Source organism: Aspergillus homomorphus (assembly GCF_003184865.1).
Source record: "Aspergillus homomorphus CBS 101889 unplaced genomic scaffold BO97scaffold_44, whole genome shotgun sequence".
Classification (NCBI taxonomy): domain Eukaryota; kingdom Fungi; phylum Ascomycota; class Eurotiomycetes; order Eurotiales; family Aspergillaceae; genus Aspergillus; species Aspergillus homomorphus.
Window position 1 is genome coordinate 132,680 of NW_020291930.1, and position 16,969 is coordinate 149,648.

Below are 16,969 nucleotides of genomic sequence, written 5' to 3' on the forward strand. Positions count from 1 at the left end.
ATGGCTTACGAGGCTTCGGTCGAAGTCGCGGAAGTGGAAGGAAGATTCCGAACCCTGATGTGGGAGGAGTGCCGAGCCCATATCGAGGCGGAGCTTGGCTATCCTCTCCACCAGCTCAGATTCATCCTCGAAGGAAGTATCGAGAGGAGCGTACCTCGGCGATGGTCACCCTATCAGTTGACAAGCGATGCAGATGATTGGGAAGATAACATAATCTTGTCTTGTACTGTCGGCTTGAGTATTCAGTAGAAGAATCCTATACCATTTACTTCGAGCATGTCGCACTATATCATCAGCCAATCAAGGGTCGAGCACTACAAGGCACCATTTGTGGGTTAGTGGGGCCCGATCACGAGACGGTGCTGTTCATCCTCGTATATGTTCCTTACATCAATACCGCCTAGTAATGGGTATCCTGATGGTTACAGGTCCAGATTGGTTATTGGTGACATGTAGACATGAAAATGCAGACAAGGCTTGCGTTGAGATTTCACAGGTGATATATGCTGGGAGAAGATGGTTCGGGTCAAATTGATACTCGAGAACAAGCTAGTAAGCCGCCGGATGATATGTTGCGCCATGTCATTACATGTGTGCAAACTCGCCTGAAGTGGTTATAATGGATGGAGGACCAACGCTGTGGTTGCTGGTGTTGATGCTTTTGCTGTGATTTCTGTGGTTACTGTGGTCGGGGCTGTTATGGGTGTCATGGCAGTCATCACGGTCGTCACGGTCACCACCCTCAACACCCCCATCGCATAGACAACATAATATAACCTCCTCCCTTACCACATCCATCCTCTCAACACTACAAGACTCAAGCCCATCTGCATCAACACGGCACTAGAAGACAGTTAATCCATAACCGTGATAGCCAGGAAGTATAAAATAGGTACTAACAGCTACCTGCGAAGGGGCAACAGGACGTCCAGCATCGCGATCAGTGTGCATCATCCGCAACATCTCGGCAATCTCTTGTAGAATAACCAGTATGTCGGCTATGGCCCGGAGGAGAATGGTCACTTGATAGCATGTATAGGTGGCACGCTCGCAAGCGCGAATCAAGCGGTCGAAAAACGAATTCTCTTCGGTAGGCTGGAATTCTTGGTCGGTTTCCGGGCCAAAGTAAGACATGGCTATGATAGCGGCTATTATGATCGCGATTATGAGAGCGGGGAGGATGGACATTTTTATTTTGAGCGTGTTGATTGAGGTAGTTGAGTCGTAGAGTCGGTAATATCCGGGGAAATTAGATCGGGGGAACCGGAACGGTTGTGTTTGGTAGAGAAGATCGTGTTGCCTGGTAGCACGTCAAGATATCAGGTTTCAGTGAATCACCAGGAAAATGCCACATATATGAGATGTAGTATATTGTGTTTGTTTTTCAGGTGTGCTTGTCTGTCTCCTGCTTCTTTCACTGGGCTTGCCACTTTCTCTTCGTCATCTCTCTTATTTTGTCAACCTCAATTCTTCCGTCCTAAGTGTACCCCCCAATAATCACGGAGGGGCCCGCGACGAAAGTTCTTGGGAGAAGATCTTCATAGGATAGCTCAGAGGTCGCAGAAAACCTTGACGGGAGTGGAAAACTGGCCATGTCAAAGAGCTTCATAATGAATAATACAAGATAAGAGTTCGCCGTTTCATGCGATTGAGACCAAGCTACCACATTCTGAGTTTCGCTAACTTCAACATAGCCAAGGCTTTGGAACAACAAGGGAAGCAGAAAAATCCAGCTAAGTTCTCTGTATTTAGAGCATTCGAGTCAATCGATTGGCCTGCTTTTATGCTCCAGAAAAAGCCTTGCAGAGAGAGAGAGAATTGTATACTGGTATAAGGCTTAAATCGCCGAGTCAAGTCAATGAGCTCCGGTGTCCAGAAACTGTTTTGACTACGCTTGTCAGATTCACAGAGTAAAGTATTGAATGCTTGTTGTTCCACGCATCATGGGCGTATTTCTCTTGGATAGTGAGCCAGCTGGTGAACTACGGATTGATCACATTGGTCAATACTCCGATGAGTAAATCAGGAAACGAGAATAGATTTCAAAAGTCTAGAAATTGCTTCATCACGGGTAAACGCTCAAAGTTATTTATCATGGCCCGGTGACGCTACCGCCTACGTCCCCTAAGAATTCGCTGGTAAAACCGTGTAGTAGTGATGACCTGGTACCGCAGTTTGGCCACATCGTCCCCTGCAATGCCTTAAGGAGTGGCCTGCTGCAGATGGTCTCCAGGGTTCTAGTTTGCCGTCAGATTAATGGATCGGGTCTGAGGTTGAGATAGCTTACATCCATAATTGTCGTGGTTCCTCTTCAAGGCGGATCGCAGGCCCGGGGCAGAAACCGCCATCCACGGCGGGTTAATCTTGCTAGAAACTGAGTCCATCAAATCCTCTCCCAAGATTCAGCAAATACTCTTTTACATCCCCATCGAACCAAACACGAAAGAATCAGTCGGGCAACCGAGTCAAAAGAACCCGCTCGTGGTGGATAAGACCTGGTCTGGTTTTATGCGAATCAGCCTGGACTCGCGGTTCCGGAAAAGCGCCGAACTCTGCGGTGGACGTTGCGGAATCCCCCATATAGCCTCGGCGAAGCAAGAAGCAGCACACCTACGCCCCGAGGCGAGTTGGAGAAATATGCTTCTCCAGCAGCCTCACACTTCGATGGTAGGGTTTTGGAACCCGGAGAGTTCCTATCGGCCCCGTGCTCGGTGGGTGCACAAGGCAGATATCTATGTTTACTGTATACTAAACCGAGAGTATATTTGCCTGAAAAATGTGGCACACGAAGTGGCCTATAATATATTTACACCAGGACTTCTCTCTTCTTTGTGCTGGGGTAACTAAAGTGCCCTGAGATTGGGTAAGAGATACAAGCAAGCGCTGGCTAGAGATCCTCCTTAAACGATATCTGACTAGGTATGATCTCACTATCAATACTGAGTATCGCGAGGGCTGGGCAGTTATAGCGGGTGGTCCCACTGACCCCTATATCGGAAAGCAATGCAATCTTGGAGCGTGGTGCAAGAATAAAGCTTCGGAGGTGTACAGTGCCCGTGGGAGTAAAGATCAAGGAATCTTTAAAGACACCCAGTGCATAGACACTAGGTAAATCTATACTTTCGCAGACCCACTATAAGAATTTCGAACGTTGCCAGCCCCTGATAATAGCTACAATACAGCATATTAGAATCCTTGAGGCTCATAGGGCCGAGGGTATCACTTATTAATACATTATTCACTTTGGATATAGTGTTAAGCTGTAGTTAATCAAGTGATCTAAGTATGAATTTTATGGAACTATCTACATAACAGGCAACTCTGGCGATGCTTGGGCGGTATCACATTGTTTACCCGCATTGCCCTGGAAGACTGAACTCATTTTAATCACGATGACAACATCCGGAGAAAGTGTCGCAACCCGTGACCTATGAATCAATTTCTATATAGAAAACACGCGGTTTCATTGTTTCTGCTTGAATGGATCCGCGTCAAATTCAACGCCCAGACCCTCCACATCCATACGATCAAATTCACACATTGCTTTCTCTCTCCCTACAAGAGTTAAGAGCAGCCATACAGAAAGTGGTATTGGTGAATAGTATGGCTTTGTATCAAGATCTTGGGTTGCAGTGAAGCGGGGTTGCTTTGTGGGACTTACTTCTATTAAGGAATCCATTGAATCATCCCTTGCCGACGTGTACTTCGTACTTCGACATACTTCAAGACACACATTCCTGCATACTTGTCTCTTGCATCCACGCCCACTGTGTTCGTTGCGAGTACAAGACTCATACGTGTAGCAGCGAGTCAAGACGTTTGTCTTGGCGGCTGTTCGAACAAAGCAGGCAGGCGCGGGATGCCCCCGTCGCACCTGCTCTTTCCAGACGCACGAATTCGTGATCAAACTTCGTCCAGCAGTCATCGAGATTTCGATTCTACCGAATGCGCCATTTTCGAGAAAAGTTTCATTTCGAAGGTCTCTAACCCATCGCATCATGCCTGCTCACAGCCCTTTCACAAAAGCTCGCCGACGGCGCCAAGAAGATCAAAGACATTTTCACCTCAAAGTCCAAAGAGCCGCAAGGAATACCTTTGGAAAGGTGGAACAGCACCGTCAAGCTCATCGAGGAACTGGCAGAGAGACTCGTCACCAAGGACGGATGGAAGACCATCCAGTTCTCCGAGCTCACAATGTAGCAAGTCGAGGATTACTTCGGGATTCCAAGGATGTCAGTGTCCATAATCTGGCCAGAGTGGAATATACCTATTCCACATTCGTTGTGTAAGATATCCCTGTCGTAAAATTCAAAATATGGAACTGATGATTCTCGTAGTGGAGGAACTAGAATACCAGGCTTTGGTAACTGAAGGCAGCGAGCAGAACGAGCCGTTCTGGTGGCCAAGGCTCGACATTGTTCTTCGTGCCGTCCTCCGGGAAAGGCTGCCCCTTAGGCCCATCGGGGCACGAAGGAGCGGTTGGGGTTCGAGATCACCATGACGAGCAAGTTCCATCGGAAAGAATTGCTGTTCGGGGTGTCTCCAATTACACCATCTGGTATCATGACCAAGCTGATCCAGCAGGCCAACTGATCGTAGTCGAGGCCAAGCGAGCGGAGACCTTGAGCGCCGGTCTCCCCCAAGTACTGGGCTATATGGGTATGTCTGCAGTTGCCGTACTGAGTATTCAAGCATCTAAAAGTCGTGTAGGGGTAACCCAGATCGCCAGGGGTTACGAGGGGAAAAGCCTCGGTGTTTGAGGCGTCCTCACTGATGGACTTCAATTCCACTTTTTTATTCTGCATAAGAACAACACGGTAAGCGATCTTTTGCTTCGCGCTTGTTGATCTATATTGGTTCCTGATGTATTATAGTATTCCCGCATTGTGATGTGCTGGGACTCAAATGAACAGGATCGACAGGGAATCTGGGACATCCTGAATTGGATGGTCGCCTGTGCCGAGAATAAGTCGCCCGGGGGTTCGGATATGAGTGGTTGATCAGGTCAACGATCTCTGCAAAGGTTGGGCGTGGCCCCGAGGTTGGCCTGATCGCCCTCGCATCCGAACCCCGGCAGTTTATAGTCATATTGTCTGCTGTTGGCGTTGCTGCTACTGCTAGTGCAGTTGCAGTTGTTTTGTTGTTCTTTTTATTGCTGTTATTTGATGTATGCTGTATGTCTTATTGTTCCTTATGTGGTCTTTGTTAAAGGAAAGGAAAGTGATTGCTCACTCTTTAGTGCAAGCCAATAACATATTTTTTGACTCGAAGCTATAAGTTCTTCCTTCCTGCTAGGAAATAAAGAATACAAAAAACATACAACAGAAGGGATTCGCTGGTGGTCACCCACCCAACTACTAACCTCCCGGCGTGTGGCTTAAGTACGGCTGAGCGGACGGGAAGCCCTGTTTTCCACACCCTGTGGTCGTATGTGCTTGATACAAAAAAGAGCAGGTATATATTCGCAAAAGGCAGAAAGAGTAGCCCATGGATAATCGAAGGCGCAGTGTGCGACCAGTGGCCTGGTCTTTCGCGGCAACTGATCCAAGCAACCAAGCTCCGCAACCGTCATAGGAAAGGTCGAAGAATCTCCTATCGTCGCTCGCCTGAGACAACCTCCAGCCGACGAACAGGAACAGCAGCGACCCACTCCTCCCGAGCGGGAAGAACAGCTTCATGATCTCGCACAGTAACTGTCGATGGCTCCCGGGGGTGGAGGGAATACCGCTTCAGCACTTGCGACACCGACAGGAAAAGCTCCAGATACGCAAAACTGCCATCGCCAAGTCAGTCTTGTTTCGTCTCCTCATGAGCCCTCAGGAAAACATACTGGTTGCCGATACATGTGGGAGCCCCCTTGCAAAAAGGGATATAGTAGTCATCGCGCAGCAAGGTAGCATCGTTCTTCTCATGGGTAAGCCACCGTTCGGATCTGTAGCGCTCGGGATCTGGGACTGCTACCTCGTTGCGGAGGTACCTGATCGGGGAGCTGGCGATCATGATCTACGTACAACCAGTAAGACTTCTCAGGTCAAAAAACAAGTGGTTGTCAGTCAACGTACCCCACCGGGAAGGCGATTCCCTGCAAGTCGATTCCCTGCAAGTCGATAGCCACCTCGCGGAAAGATCCGTGGAAGCATAGCAGCTGTCGCCCCAGTCCATCTTATACCCTCCTTGACGGCGGCCACTAGTCTCGGTATAGCCTCTAGCGCGGACGTATCAGTCGGCCACCCGGCTGCCTCCAAGTCTCGGACTAGATCTGCTTGCAAGGCTTCATTGAAGGATAAGGCGTAGAGGATATGAGCTAGCGTAGCAGAGTTCGTATCGGTACCCGGCCCAAGCATTTCCTTGGCTTCGGATAGTGCTGATTGCTCTGACATTCTTCCTCCGGCCATGATTCTGAGGAAGGAGATGCTGGGTGCTTTTTCGCTGTCTTTCATGGCGACAAGTTGCGCATCGGCCCACTGTGAGACTGTCAGGGGTGCAGGGATATAGTACACAATCAACTATACAAGCGTGTCCTACCTGGTGGAGTCGCTTCAAGGTGATGACCGAAGATACCTCCCAGCCAGAGAGTCGATAAATCCAGTCTGCCGAAGCGTGCCAGAAACCAACCAATACTAGAAAGTTCGTATACTACAAGGTTAAATCTTAGTGGCTTGACCGAGTGAGATAAGAATGCACACACCACCGGCATTTTTTAAAGACTTGTGATCATTCTGCTTGATGACAGCAAGCTTATTCCCCGCCTTAAAAGTATCTATACCCCTAATCGCAGTTCCAAATGTAAATATTGTTACGTAGTGCTGTTAAAAAGTTGGAGCAGGTGGTAGGGATAGTACTCATAGATAATATCCGATTCTACGGTATGACAGGTTAATCTAAGATTAACAGGCCCTTTTATATTGACAGAAGCTAATACTTTGACCTATCTATTAATGGTTCCTATTATCATGTCGGTTAACGCGGAGACCTTGCTGCGATTGAATAGGGTACCTATCTGGCGCTGATACTGAGTATATTCTTTTGGATTACTGAGGTCACAGTTTAGTAGGATAAATGCTAGAAGCATCTCGGATTTCAATAGATTCTTTGCGGTTTGCACTGATAAGGTTTGTCCTGATATGTATAGATCCTTTATTGGAGTTACACGCTCTTTAAGAACTTCTTTATCCTGTTCGGTATATCTGTTCGTTTACTTTTGCGGAATATCTGCCTGATATCTTAAAGCAGCTCTTTATTTTGTCGGAGGTGTCTGTGTTACGTTTTCTACTGGAATTACAGCCGGGGGTCTTTTAGTATACTGGTAAAGAAGTAACGATCCTAGTAGCAGCATCTGGTAACACAATTTGAGGATAAGTTATATTGTATTCTGTATATTTATATTTATCAGCGCTGTAGTGGTTACAGAGGTCTGCTCCGCGGCTTCAACAGCGGGCACGATTTATCTCTAGGCTGCAGAGACTGGTGGACACCGGTTTGGGCGTTTATTTAGATTTATCGTTGCCTGGTAGAGTACCACCGCCTGGATAATTTTCTGTGCCAGTTTGTGTTATTATCGTTTTAGACGAGTGATACTAACACGAAGTAGGAAATACTCAGTCCATAGTTAATTATATATTATCAGTATGTCTGACATATTCTAAATAATCAGGTTCCAGTGATGCAAAACTTATAATCTTTAGGAATTGACGGTATTTGAAGTCGACTTCCTAACTGATACAAGGAATATCAAGTTTTGAGCCTTGTAATAGATCTGCACTGAAGTGATGCTGGCATAGTAGCGTGGATCAACCTTTCCTTATGTATATGACCTATTGCCTGTCCAAAGTATTTCAGCTAATGACTTCCAGCTCGGGTATTCTGATATATGTTCTAGCTCTTAATAAGTGCTGTCTTTTCAAACTTTATCCTTAATGTTATATGGCTCCTAGTCGGCGTGCATAAAACCTACGTGCTGTGCACCGCGAATAAAGTCTTCATGACAACTTATAACGGTACCGGCGCCCTTGCCGGCTGGAACTGGTGTCTCTCGTACCTGGTGACGGCAGGTATCTTGATCGGATTCGACGCGTCCGGCCACGTTGCCGAAGAGACGAAGAACACATCCCTCAATGCAGCGAAGGGGACCTTCTGGAGCACCGTGATCAGCGGCGTACTAGGCTTCACGGCGGTGATCCTGTTCCTGTTCACCTCTGTATGTTAGCATCACGGCAATCGGCCACAGCACCAAACTAACCAGGGAAAATTCAGCCGCCAATCGACATATTCCCCGCCTATGACCGCCCCCAGCCCTTCGTTCACTGTACGCCGCCCTCCCGGGCTGTGGCGGCCACCTCGTCATGAACCTCCTCTCTATCATTGCTCTATGGCTCAACACCTCCATCGCCACCACGGCGGCCTCACGCCTCGTCTTCGCTGTCGCCCGCGACGGCGTGCTCGTCTTCGCGGCTGGTGTCCCCTCCGCCGCGGCGTATGGACTCATCAGTCTGGGGCGCTTGACACTGACCCGTCATCATAAGCTGGATGCGAAGTGGTCGCTGGGCAAGTGGAGGACTCGTTGGTCGTTGAACTGTAAGTCTTTCCCGTGCGGTAGTGGTGGGGTTAACTGGGAATGGAAGATCGGGATTCGGGTTCTGTTGCTGGTGCTGATATGAGTGGTTGATTAGATGCGCCGATTATCATGGCAATTGTCACAGTTTTTGCGGTTGTGTCGTGGTGGTTAACGCCGGCGGACGCGCGGTTGAGGCAGGAGTCGGTTGAGCAGGCCGGTGCTGCGTCGACGGGGTCAGGGGACAAGTAGATCATGCAGGAAGTGAGATGGGATAGGATGGGAAGCTTAGCAGGTCTTTCGAGAGACTATGATAGAGTATGTGGATGCTATTTCTCACTCGAAGGACTCGGAGTGTAAAACGGGGAGGAAGGCGCAGAAGGGAAAGAGTTATTTATGAGTTGACACCTCAGGCTGCGTCACCATAATTCACGGAGCTCTCCCTACTGGCAGTCTTTCTATTAATATAGCTTTGATTAATTAGAGCTCTCTTGCTCTTGTAGCGTTCTGCCCAGTCTGCACTCCGACCTTTTCTTAAGAACTGCCTCCGATTCTCCAACATAAATTCTGCGCAATGCCAGTACGGTGGACAGGCCAAAATGGCTACAAAAAGACTGCAAAAATTGACAGGAAGAACTGAGACAGTGTCAAAGCTCGGTCTAGGCTATGATGAACCTCAGATCAAGGAGGAAAAGGCGTGCCTCCAGGGTTCCCGGAAAGATATAGGTCCTCAACTACAGTCATCCCTCCCTCATTTTTTATTCCGCCACTTTACTCCCCAAGCGCCAAAATGACTCATTTAACTATCAATAAGCGCCAACTAGAGCATCCTCGTACGGAGAAGAAGGCGGGTATATAGCATAAGGAGTGTGGCGGGCAAGAGCGAATGTCAAAACTCCGAGTCCAGTCATGCATTGCCAGGATAATGAATTCAGCGTAACAATGTAGCGGCAGGTAATATAACATCGTCCCAGTGCTGAAGGACTTGGCTGATAAGGTCATGATTGAAATCAAAAGACTGTTTCTTAGCAACATAGTGTTGTTCAGAAACCTACTCGTCCTGGGTTCGGCTCGCTATTGCTAAATTTGAAATAACTACGAGACCGATCAACAGTCCCAATAATGATGAATTATCGTGTTTTGTCAGCTCGGGATTGATACTAAGACCGAGAAATGCAAACAGGAAGTCGATTACGCATCGACTCGCGAACACGAAGATTTTACTTTCGCCTCACATGTAACGAAGCTATAAGTTGGATTCAAGACCCCCTGAAGTTACTAATTGCGATATCTTTCTTCTTCGGCAAGCTTGACAAGTGAAGAAAGTCACGAACATGACTGCCATCCTGGTCACCGGCGCCACCGGCAAACAGGGCGGATCGGTAGTCCGGAATCTTCTGGCTCAAAATGCTCCCTTCGACATCCTCGCAGTCACTCGTAATGCACAGTCCTCGTCAGCCCAGAAGCTGGCGCAGCAATCACCCAAGATCAAGTTGCTAGAGGGTAACCTCGACAATCCGGAGGCTCTATTCCGCGCTGCCAAGAGCGCGATCTCCACGCCAATCTGGGGCGTGTTCAGTGTCCAGGTAAAGAGACAAACTATTCCAAATAACTCAAGCGGCTAACAAAGAGAAACAGGCTGCCGATCCGCGCAACGACTCCGAGCGCCGACAGGGTCTAGCTCTGGTCGACGAATCCATCAAACAAGACGTCAAATTTTTCGTCTACAGCTCGGTCGACCGCGGTGGGGAAGCGTCCATTGACAATCCCACCGAAGTCCCGCATTTCATCTATAAGCACGAGATTGAGAAGCACCTCATCGCCGCATCCAAGGGAACGGGGATGGAGTGGGCCGTGCTGCGACCCACGGCATTTTTCGAGAACCTGACCCCGGATTACTTCGGGCGTGTCTTCGCGACTGCCTGGCACATGGCGCTGAAGGGAAAGCCGCTCCAGCTGATCGCTACCAGCGATATCGGCTTCTTCGCTGCGCATGCGTTCTTGCACCCGGAAGAGTCTCGAGGGAAGTTTTTCTCGCTGGCGGGAGACGAGCTAACGTACGATCAAATGGCGACTATCTTCAAGCAAAAGACAGGGAAAGACGTCCCGACCACTTACAGACTCCCCGTGCGGTTGATGATGATGGCCGTGAAAGAGCTGGGAGTCATGTTCAAATGGTTCTATGAACAGGGCTATGGGGCAGATATCGAGGCGTTGAGAAAGATCAGTCCAGTGCTGAAAGACTTTGGCACATGGGTGGAGACGGAGAGTGGGTTCAGAAAGCGTTGAGATGGTCGACTGGATGTTATTCACAGTTTATTATCAAATTTTGAAGCTTTCTCCATAGCTGAGTGTCGCTGTTTCGTTTTGTTAGTGACTTGATATCTCTAATACCCATGTTCATACCATATCTCCGAACGGTCCGAGTTTCCAGTTTCCAGGAAAGGGAAAAGCTCGTCAACCGAGCAACGCAGTGACTTGTGTCAGTGACAGTGTACGTGCATATGCAGCTCTACTGACGTGGTCATCTGATTCATCTAAAAGTGGACTAGCACCTGCAGGTACAAAAGTACAAACTCACTGGACTCCGCACTGAGCCTTGTCCACTTTCAGCTCCGGTCGCGAAAATCCGCAAACATGTCTTTTCTCCTCTTTCTATCCCTCATCTTCTTCCACGCGCCGGTCCAGGCGTCTGGTAAAGCATCATCAAATGTCATCAAGAAGAATGGGTGAATTTCCTGGAAAGCACGTTTCCATAACTCAGGTACCTCCGGAGCCGAACCAGCATCCGCCTCCCCACCAGTGGCACACCTTACACACATCAGCGGACCTCAAAACTTCACAGATCCAATACCCTATTGGCGCCCAAAGAGTAGGCTGGGATGCCTCAGAGCTAGGGAAACGGATTCCGAGCATATCTGACTACAAGAAGGATGATCTTGCCTCGACGACAAAAGATGAAGTCGACAAGAGATATGTCTTGCCGGCCATTCAACATACTCCCTATATCTCAATCACCCACGTCCAATTTTTCATGCAGTCAACTGAGCGGCGACTTATGGGGCTAAAGTATGAGGGGACCTACGTGCGTACAGACGATGATCATAAGGTGATTGGATCGGTGAACTGGAGTGATATTCCCAACCGGAAAAAGTGGTTTCCTCGCGCAGAAACCCTCCTCACCTCTCTAGCCGAGCCATGTCGGTTTGCGATAATAGAACTCCATGCTATTCTCAGCAGGCCGGACCCCTGGATGACTCTCAATTCGAAGTTGGCCATTTTCTTCGAACTCCGTTATGAGATGATGAGAGGGCAAGACATCTACCCGCTGAACTGGGTGCGGTATGACTATATATACCAGGAGGGGAATTTGGTCAAAGACGGGTCAGCGAGTTTCTCTTTCGATCCCCTCTCAGATCGATTGGCGCTCCCCTTCGATACAAATTGGTGGGATGATAACCTAAATCATGGCCGAGGAATGGGAGACTTCCTTCGGAAGACCACTATGGTTCAAGAGATTCATCTTATCGTTGGCAAACAGAATAAAGCAGGGAACTCAGCATTTAGCTTCAGTATGGACAAAGAACAGGTGATAGTGGCAGTCTTGCTTTGGAGGTTCGACGAAACTGATTCTGGGTGTCGCAAAGGCCTTTTCAGTGCAACAAGAGTTGATCCGCCGAAATGCTTCCCAACTCCCAATCTTGCAGGCATTCATCGGCTCCCACACGTCTGCTTCGAACCTGTCATTCAACGCAACTACTCAAAGATCTTCCCCGGGGAGCGTGGATTAAGCATAGATCCCGTCACTTCCAGCCCTGCTCATGCACTATCTGCTCATCGTCCACTAGATAGTGAGCGGGAATGTGTCGACAGCGGAGCAACGAATACCACACTCTTTACGGATAGTGCTACGCTAGCAAAAGAAGATAGAAAATTACGGCAAACTACCTATTCCCAATCATTCGACCAAGGCCGCACAGACTCTGGCTATGCTTCAGCTTCATACGGGAAGCATCAAAAAGAAATGACAAGCTCCAGCCACAAGCAGGGAAGCCTGGAGCTGACAAATCTCGGTGCTAAAAGCGACATAGAAAGCATACACCTGAACAATTCGAGCGTCAAGAGCGTAAAAGAAGCTTTTGTGAATGAACTGGCTGCCGACCTTTCCAAAGTTGTGGACGAATTTAGCCTCGACGACAAAGTCATAAAAGAAGTCGTGAAAGCTCTTCCCGAAGCGCTGAGGACGTTTTCATTGAGCCTAGGGCAGGCTTCCTCAACCCAGACGCAACGCGATGTCATGGCTTACATACACCAATATCGATGGTTAGTCCTCAACATTATGACCATTAGAGACGGCCCAGACGTTCGCAACTGACCTTTATTCAACTCGCATGTTCAGGGAGATTGCAACTGCACTTAAACAGCTTCTGATTGGACAAGGTGCTGGGCACCCTAGTCGCCAAACAGGTGGTGCAAAGTCTCTGGATGAGGTAATACGGCTTTCGGGCCAGAAAAATGGCACCAACCAAGCTTCACAGAATACCGCGCGGCATTGCAGGAATGCACGTGTCCAAAACCTAGATGCGCCTGACAGCCCAGATAGACATTATGAATGCTCAGAGCACAGCCAAAGCTCCGCATCTGTCAAATGCCGTACAGAGCTGGGAGATGAAATGGGGCCTCCGAGTGGCTTTCCCCAAGTTCAATCGTACCTCGCGCTCATCCATAAAAGTCCCACATATCCGTGGCTGTTGGACAGCATCCGACGTGAATGCGTTCTGGCAGCACCCGAACGGCAGCTCAAATGCCATATCCGTGACTATGTCCAAGAAGCCTTACCACAGTCTTCGCGAATGAATAGAAAATATCCCACCGCCACGTTCGACGTACTGTTCAAGGTATATTGGGATCCCGTGGGGTTTCTCGAAGAACAGGGGTATGAGGAGACTAGTGGTGAGGCATTTGGAAGAATCATTACTCTCACTGGCTGCAATTCGACAGTGCAAGCATTGACTATTCAAGACTACATGCAGCAGACATGGCCCTCTACTGGCATGCAGATTCTGAATCTGGTCAAGGCTCTGGTTTGTGGGAGAGGCGCTCTGTATGGTAAATTCGATTATTCCAAAGGTAATCATAACTCGGAAGCTGATATGTCTCTTGATAGTCAATTTGGTGGACGGCACTCACATCTGTTGCTCGCGGCGGTCATTCTCTGGCGATCAGACGTTGCACCAAATGTACTTCGAGGTTGACGGAACAGGACCTGTGGTTGCCGAGATCGGTGAACAGGTGTCATGGATGGCCTCTGCGTTACAGACCTGTTCGAAAGAAGGAACTATCAACTACAGTAAACCAAGAATCCGTCTGATTGATATTCCCCGGCCGTACGACTATCAGAGACCATCAACGCAGTATTTTTTTGAAGTGCTAGTGGACATGCATGGAAGACCGCAGAGTACGGAGGTCGTCAACGGCCAATGTTGGCACAGGCTGACGACAAGCCCAGTGATAGTGGAGGGCTTTCCAACCCGTCGAAGGCCAGAACATGTGCCCGAAGGCCTCGATATACCACTGGACATGTTAGCCAAACTAGTAGACACGACTAGAGTGTCCACGTTTGACGGAAAGACTCTCCTGAAAGGATATTCCGCGATGGCGATTGTGACCCGCTATACCCAAAACACGGTCATATGGCACTTTGTCGACGAGAACGATGGTCACATTTCTCATCTGCGCAGTGAAGAGTGGGCCGGTCTCTCTCTATCAGTTGATGATCTAAAGGCAGCTCGGCATATAGTAGGCTGGTGTCCGGAGATGAAGCTATTTGCGGGTCTGTGCTCCATTTCACTATTGGTTGGTTTGACGGCTAACACTTACTTTTATTCTTAGGAGAATACGACGCAAGCTACAACATCAAGAATACCGGGCTACCACTTAGTATCAGGGGCAATGGACTTCTTAATAATGTCACACTCTCCACAGGGCGAATCATTGCCGATGGCACAGGCCCGATTCTGGATCACAGGACCCGCGCACAGCGAACATCCTTCGTCAGAAATATAGAGTGGATTTTTGAGAAATACGTTGTTCTTTGGGATGTAAGCGAAAGACGAGGATGGCTTGTAAATGGAGCCAGCGCGTTGCTGCACCTGGTCCGCGCATCAATCACAGAAGACCGCGCCGACAGAATATTTAAATCCGTTTGTCTTGCGAGTGAGAAACAGTCACACGATGCCATGCGACCTTACCAATGGGACTCGGCGTGCGAAATGTTGTTGCATCCGATAAACCGCAAGTTCAAGATCAATCCTCAGGACAATAATCCGATATACTTTCAGGACCGAGTCGAGGAATATTTTACTCTACTAGAACAGGCAATAGACTATCAGCTTCGCGCCACCAGTCGCGAAGATGCAGCTACCAAACAACCAAGATCATTGCTGGATGGATGGGATTTCCGGGACCTCATTCTAGAAAAGGATCGTATTCACTCGCGTCAGACGGTCTTGGCCCACGAAGGCCGATTGTGGGTGGATCTGACTCGGTCAATTCATGCGGTCACGTTATTTGGCCGGGGCTTTGGTGACATTTTGCTGCCTGCCGAGGGGGGCTGCGCAGCATGGAAAACCCTCCCAACCGGCAGATGGTATCTGGCGGCAACCGCCCCAGACCTTAGTAACATCGCCGAGGCCTACGGTGGCCCTTATTCTAATCCTGTGAAGCTAACTCACAATCTTTGTTTGTGTCCGCTAGAAGCTGACAACTCGCCCACTGATGGCGAACAAGACCCCCAGCCTCTGGAGTATATCGTTGGTCTCCTACCCATCTCAATGCAGACTGAGCCTCGAAGGTCGACCGGAACAATCAACTGGAAGGTGGGGGCTATAGTCTTTGGATTCAGCTCGAACAACCCATGGTACTGGGGTGATTACGGAAATCCGACCAGAGATCCGAGTTCCGAATCAACTGTTCAGCTAGGCGTCGAGCTATCCCATCCCCTTCTTGACGATAGCGATACAAAACACATCGGCCCATTGCATCCGTCCAGCGAAAGGAGTAGATTAAGGGAACGTGAAGTTGAGCGTGCGTTTCTGGACTGGCTTGGATGGCGTAACGTTATACCAGTACCTCCTCAGCTCCCAGAAGGGGCTCGCCCACCGCCGGTCCCGGTGTGGAAACGCTCACTTCTCGCCAAGCACTACTCAGTCGGGATCATCTGTGCTCTGAACCTCGAGCTGATGGCTGTCCGGGCCTTGTTTGACGAGTTCTTCGAGATGGTGCCCCTGGTTTACGGAGACCCGAATCACTACGCCTTGGGCCGCATTGCAGAGCACAACGTGGTCGGCGCCTGCCTACCGCACGGGTCCTACGGCACCAGCTCCGCCGCGGAGTGTTTGTCAAAACTGAAGCGCAGCTTCCGTAAGCTAAAATTTTGCCTCCTCCTCGACATTGGCGCCGGTGTGCCGTCCGCCCAGAACGACATCCGTCTTGGGGACGTGGTCATCGGCACTCCCCGCGGCGAGCACCCCGGGGTGGTGCCGTACGACATGACCAAAAGCATGGAGTCCGGAGCCTTGCAGCTCAGCGGCCATCTCCCCCCGCCGCCCACCGATCTCAAGAGCGTGATCAGCCAGCTTGAAGCCGACCCCAGCCTCTCCGCCACCCCACTGGCAGAACACCTCCGCCAGCTCGAGATAAAGAAGATCCAATACCAGCGCCCCGATCTCGTAAACGACCGGCTCTTCCCAGCAAGTTACCCGCACCAAGCAGCCGACGATCAAGCCGCATGCGACCACTGCGATCCCGGCCAGGAGGTCCGACGACCCCCTCGCTCGTTCGTAGAACCGCGCATCCACTACGGCCTCATCGCCTCAGGCAACCAAGTCATACGCTCCGCCGAGACCCGGGACCGACTGGCCCAAGGCCACAACATCCTGTGCTTCAGCGTGGAAGGCCCCGGCATCCTGGACAGCTTCCCGTGCCTGGTCATCCGCGGGATTTGCAACTACGCAGACTCGCACCAGAACAAGCTTTGGCAGAACTATGCCGCTGCCACGGCGGCAGCATATGCCAAGATGCTGCTGGCGCGGGTGCCGGGCACGGATGGGCCTAAACCCGAGACGGGGAAGCGCAAACGACGACGAGCGTCTCCGGGTTCGGGTCCTGGCCCTAAGACTACCGCGGCGAGAAGGGGGTCCTCGTCGAAGCAGCAGCCAGAATCATGTACCACCACGTGATATTTTGTTGTTTCGGGATGAACCACTGACCACCACGGAGGATGTGGATCGAGTATGAAGTTAGGAAACTAGGGCGCCGTGGGACGGCGAGGGTTAATTAATTTGTTACGCCATTATACAGTACAAGAAAGGAACCATCAATAAAGATGCATAGTCCCTCCAGCTTGAACCTCTATAT

The 16,969-nt window shown here is 49.8% G+C and overlaps 6 protein-coding genes across 6 annotated transcripts; 4 read left to right on the plus strand and 2 right to left on the minus strand.

The window, feature by feature from the left end:
- Positions 1-585: 585 nt before the first annotated feature.
- On the minus strand, positions 586-1,188 carry BO97DRAFT_417421 (uncharacterized protein; the record flags this gene model as incomplete). Its single annotated transcript, XM_025696482.1, has 2 exons — positions 586-843; positions 907-1,188. The coding sequence occupies 2 exons, from the start codon at positions 1,186-1,188 to the stop codon at positions 586-588; spliced, it is 540 nt and encodes a 179-aa protein (XP_025547904.1).
- Positions 1,189-3,859: 2,671 nt separating this feature from the next.
- Positions 3,860-4,760, plus strand: BO97DRAFT_428065 (uncharacterized protein; the record flags this gene model as incomplete). The annotated part of the gene is made up of 4 exons (XM_025697253.1): positions 3,860-3,979; positions 4,027-4,196; positions 4,385-4,659; positions 4,711-4,760. The coding sequence occupies 4 exons, from the start codon at positions 3,860-3,862 to the stop codon at positions 4,758-4,760; spliced, it is 615 nt and encodes a 204-aa protein (XP_025547905.1).
- Positions 4,761-5,592: 832 nt separating this feature from the next.
- Positions 5,593-6,697, minus strand: BO97DRAFT_417422 (cytochrome P450; the record flags this gene model as incomplete). The annotated part of the gene is made up of 5 exons (XM_025696483.1): positions 5,593-5,773; positions 5,831-6,003; positions 6,063-6,464; positions 6,526-6,636; positions 6,689-6,697. 5 exons carry the CDS (start codon positions 6,695-6,697, stop codon positions 5,593-5,595), a joined length of 876 nt encoding a protein of 291 aa, XP_025547906.1.
- Positions 6,698-7,981: 1,284 nt separating this feature from the next.
- BO97DRAFT_428067 (uncharacterized protein) lies at positions 7,982-8,803 on the plus strand (the record flags this gene model as incomplete). Its single annotated transcript, XM_025697254.1, has 3 exons — positions 7,982-8,201; positions 8,293-8,574; positions 8,670-8,803. 3 exons carry the CDS (start codon positions 7,982-7,984, stop codon positions 8,801-8,803), a joined length of 636 nt encoding a protein of 211 aa, XP_025547907.1.
- A 1,082-nt stretch (positions 8,804-9,885) lies between these two features.
- Positions 9,886-10,840, plus strand: BO97DRAFT_428068 (NAD(P)-binding protein; the record flags this gene model as incomplete). Its single annotated transcript, XM_025697255.1, has 2 exons — positions 9,886-10,137; positions 10,190-10,840. 2 exons carry the CDS (start codon positions 9,886-9,888, stop codon positions 10,838-10,840), a joined length of 903 nt encoding a protein of 300 aa, XP_025547908.1.
- A 1,735-nt stretch (positions 10,841-12,575) lies between these two features.
- BO97DRAFT_353386 (Pfs domain protein) lies at positions 12,576-16,791 on the plus strand (the record flags this gene model as incomplete). The annotated part of the gene is made up of 4 exons (XM_025692054.1): positions 12,576-12,874; positions 12,951-13,660; positions 13,719-14,384; positions 14,444-16,791. 4 exons carry the CDS (start codon positions 12,576-12,578, stop codon positions 16,789-16,791), a joined length of 4,023 nt encoding a protein of 1,340 aa, XP_025547909.1.
- Between the last annotated feature and the right edge of the window lie 178 nt (positions 16,792-16,969).